The sequence below is a fragment of the Phalaenopsis equestris genome, unplaced genomic scaffold (assembly GCF_001263595.1).
Source record: "Phalaenopsis equestris unplaced genomic scaffold, ASM126359v1 Scaffold000663, whole genome shotgun sequence".
Taxonomy (NCBI): domain Eukaryota; kingdom Viridiplantae; phylum Streptophyta; class Magnoliopsida; order Asparagales; family Orchidaceae; genus Phalaenopsis; species Phalaenopsis equestris.
The window spans coordinates 104,570-112,542 of NW_018165103.1; the positions used below are offsets into that span (position 1 = coordinate 104,570).

At 33.0% G+C, this 7,973-nt stretch overlaps 1 protein-coding gene across 1 annotated transcript; it reads right to left on the minus strand.

Annotated features, from left to right (window-relative positions):
• Positions 1-921: 921 nt before the first annotated feature.
• LOC110030131 lies at positions 922-1,640 on the minus strand. Its single transcript, XM_020732706.1, has 2 exons — positions 1,528-1,640; positions 922-1,423 (listed from the first exon to the last, which is right to left on the minus strand). Exons 1-2 carry the CDS (start codon positions 1,638-1,640, stop codon positions 922-924), a joined length of 615 nt encoding a protein of 204 aa, XP_020588365.1.
• Positions 1,641-7,973: the final 6,333 nt, after the last annotated feature.

A 7,973-nucleotide genomic window follows, 5' to 3' on the forward strand; every position in this document is an offset into this window, starting at 1 on the left:
TATAAAGATGGTGGGTGATAGTGGATCCCCTTGCTTTAAAGCTCTTGTAGCAGTGAAAAAGCCCCTCCCTTGCCCATTTATCAGGATGGAATGTTCATTGTTGTGCAGCCACCTCCTGATTAGGTGGCAGAAACCATTGTTAAATCCTTTGTTAAATCCTCTAACACTTAGAAGCTCCAAAATGAAATCCCAGCTTATGGTATCATAAGCTTTCCTTAAGTCCAGATTATAAACCATATTACCCCCTCTACATGCTTTATTCAAGTCTTGTAGAAGTTCTTAGGCCAGAAGAGTATTATCAATGATGGACCTTCCTTTCACAAAGGCAGTTTGATTGGGTTTAATTATAGAGTCCAAGTGAGGTTGTAGCCTGTTCACAATAATTTTACTGATGGTTTTGCTAATGATAGTGGTCAAACAGATGGGTCTGAAATGATTCCAATTTTTTTGTATTTCAGATTTAGGGATCAATACAGTGGTGGAGGAGCAAAAGTACTTTGGAAGATTGTTGCCTTGAAAGAAGCTTGTAACAACAGCAATAACATCAGTCTTAATAATTTCCCAGGACTTCTTGTAGAATTCAACAGTAAATCCATCAAGGCCAGTAGATTTACTGCTATCTATGGAAGTGATTGCATTCCATATTTCCTTTTTAGTGGGGATGTCAGTAAGCTTGAGACCAGTAGTGTAGTTCAGTTCTGCCATGAAGTGTGCCTTCTCAATGTAGGGTCTGAAGTTATGTTCCTGGTTGAGTAATTCTTTGTAATAACATATAACATCATTTGCTATATCATTGTTGTTATGTAACCACCGGCCATTGGCATTTTGTATAGCATGGATGATATAGGCATGAAAGAATCTGGTGTTTCTATCCCCATCAATGAAAATATTCATGGCTGCCTTCTGTTTAAGAAATTTTTCCTAGTAGTCAATGGCACTGAGGAGGTTGTTCTGAGCAATCAGCAGCTTTTTCTCCTCCTCAATACCAAGGTGTCCCCCATTCTCCAAAGCTTTTACTTCATCTTTAGCCTTCTGGACTGTGGCATGAACATTTCCAAAAGTGTTCCAGCTCCAACCTCTGAGGGCTTTAACAGTCTTAATTTGCAGTAAGCTTAGCTTAACTAAGGGGTCAAGGTGAGAGACCCCTTTCCATAGGCCAGCAATGTAATTACTATATGAAGGATGTGCAACCCACATGTTGAGATATCTAAAGGGGAGGGGGGAGCTATAACTATCAGTTGAGGTGATGCTTATAAGAATAGGTCTATGATCTGAGCCAACAAGGCTAAGGTGAGTAACAAAGGTGAGGAGGAAGTGATTGAACCATGCATCATTAACCAACATTCTATCAAGCCTCTCCCAAATAGATCCCCTTTTCCAAGTGAAATTAGGTCCCTTGAAACCCAGATCAAAGAGACCAGCCCTGTGGATATTATCTCAGAAGGTATTCATCTTGGCAAGGTTTGGAGTTCTACCTCCAGATTTTTTAGTGGTAGAAATGATACAATTGAAATCACTTCCACCAACCATGGGGAGTTCACCAGTTGGTTGATGTGAATCAACCTATTCCACAGCTCTTTTCTAGCATCCTTTGTACATCCAACATAGGCAAAGGTAGCTTCACCTTTATGTCCATTCATATTGAATGAGATGTGGACAAATTGTGGATGATCAATTAGAATATCAAAATTTGTTTCTCTTCTGCAAAAAATCCAAATTTTATTATTAGTGTTCCCAAAATGAGTGAAGCCAGCAAATTTTTTAATCAGGTTTTGAGGATTCTTGTGAACCATGGGTTCAAGAATAACAATGCACCACAGTTTGTATTTATAATTCAGGTATAAAACTCTTTTAAGGGACAGAGGGTTAGCCATCCCCCTTATATTCCATAAAAGTAGATTAATCATGGAGTGGAGGATGTGGGGAAGGCTGGGATCTAGATCTGGTTCTTCCTCTAAGGAGTGGAGACCCATTCCTAGTTCTATCAGACTTCATAAATTGTACTCTTGCTTGTAAGTTTTTCACTTCTGTCCCTGGTTTTCTCCTTTTCCTTGCTGTTTTAATTTGCCAATCCTCCTCAATGGTTTGTTTCAGTTCATTAATGCTTGGTTCCTTTGGTGCTTTGTTAAGTATCTCTGTGATGATTTGCTTCCCCTTCTCAGCATGCAAGGGGGATGTGGGTGTGACAATTGTGATTTCAGTATTTTCCTTCCTGATTGATCTGTATTGTGGGATATCAACTTGGCTGTTGGGTTCAGATAGCTCTTCAAGAGGATCAGCATCTGGTGGATCCTCATTAATCCTTGGGGGTGATTCTTCTATCCTTGGATTTGTTTCCTATCTCTTTTCTAACATAATTTCTTCAGCAGTGCCCCTTGCATCATTAGCCACAATTTTTTCAGTAGCTATGTCGTTTCTTCCTTCCATCTTCCTATTTGGGGGATGTAATCTGTAACATTTATCTACTGTATGCCCAAACATCTTGCAATGTGGACAATAGTAAGGCTTCTGTTTAACTAATATATCCTACCAGAACCCTTCAGGATCAGAACCAATCTAGATTCTCTTCAGCATCTTGCAATGTATGATATCTCTTTCAGCTTGAATTCTAGCAAGGCCAGGTCTAGCCTTATTATAAGTGGGAGCATCCACTCTCATAGGTGTTCCCAGTGCTCCACCAATAGACATTTTTGGATAATTTCTTGAATTTCTTTATAAGTCACACATCTTCGCATAACTAAAGCCTCATTACTAAATCTTTGCATTATTTATACAACTAAGGGGCCTCCTAAAATTAAGATTTTGCATCATGAATGATTTTCTTTTCCTATTTTTTTGTTAGTCCATATGGTAAAATACTACTAACAATATCATTTACAATATCGGCATACCACGGTATTTCCCATCCTTTTACATCATAAAGTTGTTCATCAGGAAAAGTTTCATTAATTTTTTTTCTAAATCAAATATTTCTTCCTGTTTTTGCCTAGATAGATGATCAACAATTTGATTATTACCCATCTAATTAATCTTAGTTTTGTATCATTCTTTTTCATCAAATAATTAATAGCTGAGTGGTCAGTATGCACAACACATTTAGCTCCAATCAGATATGACCTAAACTTATCAAAAGCATAAAAAATGGCTAATAATTCTCTTTTGGTAGTGTTATAGTTAATTTGAGCTTCATTAAGTGTCTTACTCGCATAGTATATGACTTTAAAAATCTTATCATATCTTTGTTCTAATACAACTCCAATTGCATAATCACTTACATCACACATTAATTCAAAATGTTTCTCCCAATCAGGTGAAACAATTATAGGAGCAGTGATCGAGCAAGGAGCAGTGATCAAAATTTCCTTTAATGTTTCAAAGGCTTTAAGGCAATCTTGATTAAAGTCATATTTTGTATCTTTTTCCAGAAGTTGGCATAAAAGTTTTTTAATTTTTGAAAAATCTTTAATATATCGATTGTAAAATCCAACATGTCCTAAAAAGCTCTTAACTCCTCTTACAGTGGTAAGTGGAGGTAGGTTTGATATAACCTAAATTTTTGCAGGATCTACTTTCATGTCATTTTTTAAAATTTTATACCCAAGCACAATTCCTCCTGCAACTATAAATTGTATAAATTGACCTGCAACTATAAATTGACATTTTTCCCAGTTTAATACGAGATTAGGCTTTTCACATCATTCAAGAACTTTCTCTAAATGATTTAAAAATATTTCAAATGAAGTTCCAAATTCAAAAAAATTAACCATAAATACTTCAATCCCTTTTTTAATTAAATCACTGAAAATTGACATCATACATCTTTGAAATGTTGCAGATGCATTACATAATCCAAAGAGCATTCTCCAAAAAGCAAAAGATCCATAAGGACTAGTAAGTGTTGTTTTCTCTTGATCCTTTCGAGCAACATGTATATGATGATAACCTATATATCCATCTAAAAAATAAAAAATCTGTGCCCAGCCAGACTATCCAACATCTAGTTAAAAAATGGTAAAAGAAAATGATCCTTTATGGTGGCACAATTTAATTTTCTATAATTTATGCAGAACTGCTATCCAGTGACTAGTCTTGTTAGTATTAATTCATTATTCTCATTTTCTCATTTAGTATTAATTCATTATTCTCATTTGTCACTACAGTCACACCTCCTTTCTTTGGAACATAGTGAATTGGACTAACCCAAGCATTCTCTTAAATAGCATATATTACTCCAGCATCTAACCATTTTAAAATCTCTTTCTTAACAACTTCTTTCATCATAGGATTCTTTGAGGATCAGCTCTTGGTTCAAGTTGATCTTTCAATAAAATTCTATGCATATAAATTGAAGGACTGATTTTTTTAATATGAGCTAATGTCCATCGAAAAGCTTTCTTGTATCTTCTTAAAATTTCCAACAACTGTTGTTCTTGCGTATCAATTAATTCTTAGGATACTTTAACATGTAATGTAGATAAATCTCTTGAAAAAGCATGAGTTCTAGTTTAGGTGGTTTCTTAATAGATGAAATCAAATTCTTGTTACTTTTTGTGGGGTTTAACATTTCAAAATTTTCTTGAACATATTCCAAATCTTCTTTACACACTTTCGTAGATTCATCTTAAATTTTATCCTCATCTTGATATTCTAAATATTCCTTTTCAAATTCTTTTTTGAATGTCTTCTTAAAATATTCATGACTTAAAACTTAAATATTCGTTAATATCCATTATCCATTCTGAAGCATTAAATATCTTTCTCTTTTACAGGGTATCTCATTGATTATGCAATATTAAATGTAACCTCTTAATTACTAACTCTCATAGTTAGTTCTCTTCTCTAAGGCTCTTCTAGTGGCAAGGGATGGTCTTCCTAAAATGATAGGAATTTCTTTATCTTTCTCCATATCTAATATAATAAAATCCATAGGATAGATAAATTTATCAACTTTTACCAAAACATCTTCTATAAATCCTTTCGGATAGGCAATCGAATGATCAAGAATGATCAACTAACTGAAGAGTGATCAACTAACTGAAGAGTTACAATTGTAGGTGAATTATCTCCTAAACCCAACCTTCTGGAAATTATTAAAGACATAAGATTAATACAGGCTCTTAAATCACAAAAAACTTTTCCAAAAAATTTTTTGCCAATAGCACAAAGAATAGTAAAACTTCTAGGATCTTTGAGTTTTTCAGAAAGATTTTTTTGAATTATAACACTATACTCCTCATTGAGTGAAAAAGTCTCATTATCTACAAAATTCCTTTTTTTATTAAGTATATTCTTCACGAACTTTACATAGCTTAGGCTTCAATAAATGGAATGTTTATCGTCAGTTTCCTCAATATTTATAAATTTTTTTAAAATTGGTTATCTTTGTTTTTCTGCTTCAATCGTTGAGGAAATGGAGGTGGTGTTCTTTCTACTATGATTTTCATTAGTTTAATAGGACATTTTAACTCAAAATGAAAATCTTCACCAGATGTTTCATTTTCCACCTCATCTTTTTCAACTTTCACTTCTTTTTGAACTCTGATTTCTAATTCTTTTCCACTTCTCAGTTGAATATCCTTAATTTTCTCTTTTTTTATCTTTATGATTTACTTCAACATTACTAGGCAACTTTTCTTGAGGTCTATTGCTAAGTGTAGTAGTAATACATCCCAATTGATTCTTCATATTTTTAATTGCAGCTCCTTGAATTTGTAATTGGCTTCCCATTTGTAATATCAATTCTTTCATTGACAACTTTTTCTCCTTACTCTACAAATTATTAAAACCTGGAGGGTAATAAGGTTTATAAGTTGGATTTCCTTGATTATTGGAGTTTCTCAATGAGTTCGCAGCGTTGTTTCCCCATTGTGGATCTGTAACTTTATAGTTATTGTTACTCCAATTAAAATTTGGATGATTCTTCCAATCAAGATTATAATAGTTGGAGTAAGGATTATTGCAATGATTATTTGTTGCATTTAAGGTCTCATAAGAAGATTGAGATTCTATCATTTGTTCCAATGAGTTTTCCTCAAGCACAAGTGATGTTTGATAATAAATCATTCCCTTTTGATCTATCTTCTTTGATATAACAACTATTTGGGCAACTAATGTAGATATTGCATCAAAATCATGAATACTAGCTACTCTTTTTAGATTTACCCTTTCAGAGGGACATTGAAAATTATTAGTAGCCATCTCTTTATTTAAAGAATATGCTTCATGGAATGATTTTGACATTAATGATCCACCAGCATCAACATCAATTATTGATCTAAGAGATCCAACCAATCCATTTTAAAAGTTTGAATTATTAACCAATCTGACAATGTATGATATGGACACTTCATAAAGAGATCTTTAATTCTTTCCCAGGCTTCATAAATTGGTTCTCCTTTAAACTGACAAAAAGATGTAATATCCTTTCTAAGCTTAGCAATTTTTGAAGGTGAGAAATATTTATATAAAATTTTTTATGATAAGTCTCCCCATGTTCTGATAGATCCAGGTGCTAACAAGTTTAACCACATCTTAGCTTTATCCCTTAATGAAAAAGAAAAAAGTTTAAGTCTGACGACATCATTCGACACTCCATCATATTTAAAAGTAGTACATAATTCTAGAAAACTAGAAAGGTGTAAATTAGGATCTTCAGTTGGTATTCCCCCAAACTGATTATTTTGTATCATTTGGATAATAACAGGTTTAAGGTCAAATGAATTGGCTACAGCAGAGTTTTGTATACTCAAATGAATTTCATCTGCTGCAGGATTAGCATAATCTCTTAAAGGTCTCTGATGATGTTCATTTTCATTTCTGGCATTACTCAAATTGGAAGCCATTTTGCTAATATGATCTATCTCCTTTTATTGTTTTCCAATTTTTCTAATAGCTCTTTCTAAGTCAAAATTGTAAGCCACTAAATCTTAATATTTTACACTACGCATAAACAAACACAATAAGTAATTAAAATAAGCATACACACTAAAATATGAAATTATTCAAACAAAACTACAAAACACTTTTTTTAAGTTTAAAATAAAAATAATTCTAATCATAAAATAACTTACTACTACTTTCCGTTACTTCCCCGACAACGACGCCAAAAACTTGATGCAGGTGGATTTAGTGTGGATTTATGTTAATTTTACAAATATTTTTCAATATTAAAAAATACACACAACAGATACAAAAGTAAATATGCAAATTAATCCCAATAAAAAAACTTTAATGAAAATAGTTTTATCTTTTAAAATTCTTTAAACTGCCAAATCCCCTAAAAATAACGCAAGTGTACGCATCGCTCAAGTAATAAAGAGCTCTAATGGAGTCCTAGATATCGATCCCATAGGGAAGTTGGAAATGCATATTTGTAAATTCTTAAGATTGTAATGCAAACAACAATTTTAAACTACAAAAGTGCTAAATTTGAATATAAAGTAATAGAGAGAATGCTAAATAAAATGCAGTAAAAAGAAAAAGTTAATTAAACTAATTGCTAAACTTTCAAAAGTAAAATTACGAAAATTAAACAAAGTTTTTGTGACGAAGAGTTCAAATTTAAGGAAGCATCCTTCCCCTTTACAATGAGTAAAAGAACATTGACTAATCTAAAGTTTGGTCCCTAATTTCGTGGTTAGGCTGGGAGGATATGGACTGTCACTCCAGAGTTCCCACTACTCCCTCACCTGAGGGCTAATAATCTCACATCAGTTTGCAATCAACTGAACCAAATTGGGGATTTTAATTTGTCACCTTAAAATATCCAATTCTGCATCCAACCAATTCTGTCCAATTCTGCATCCAACAAAGTATATTTTCCTATTTATTTGCACTTAACTCCATGGATGGAATCCTCTCCCATGAAAGCCAATGTGATTCTCACAATGTTGTACAAATTTTAGCCCTTTTGGAACATATGTTTCTCAACATATTTTAACAATTTAATTGGCCAGATGAAAAAGTAAATGAAG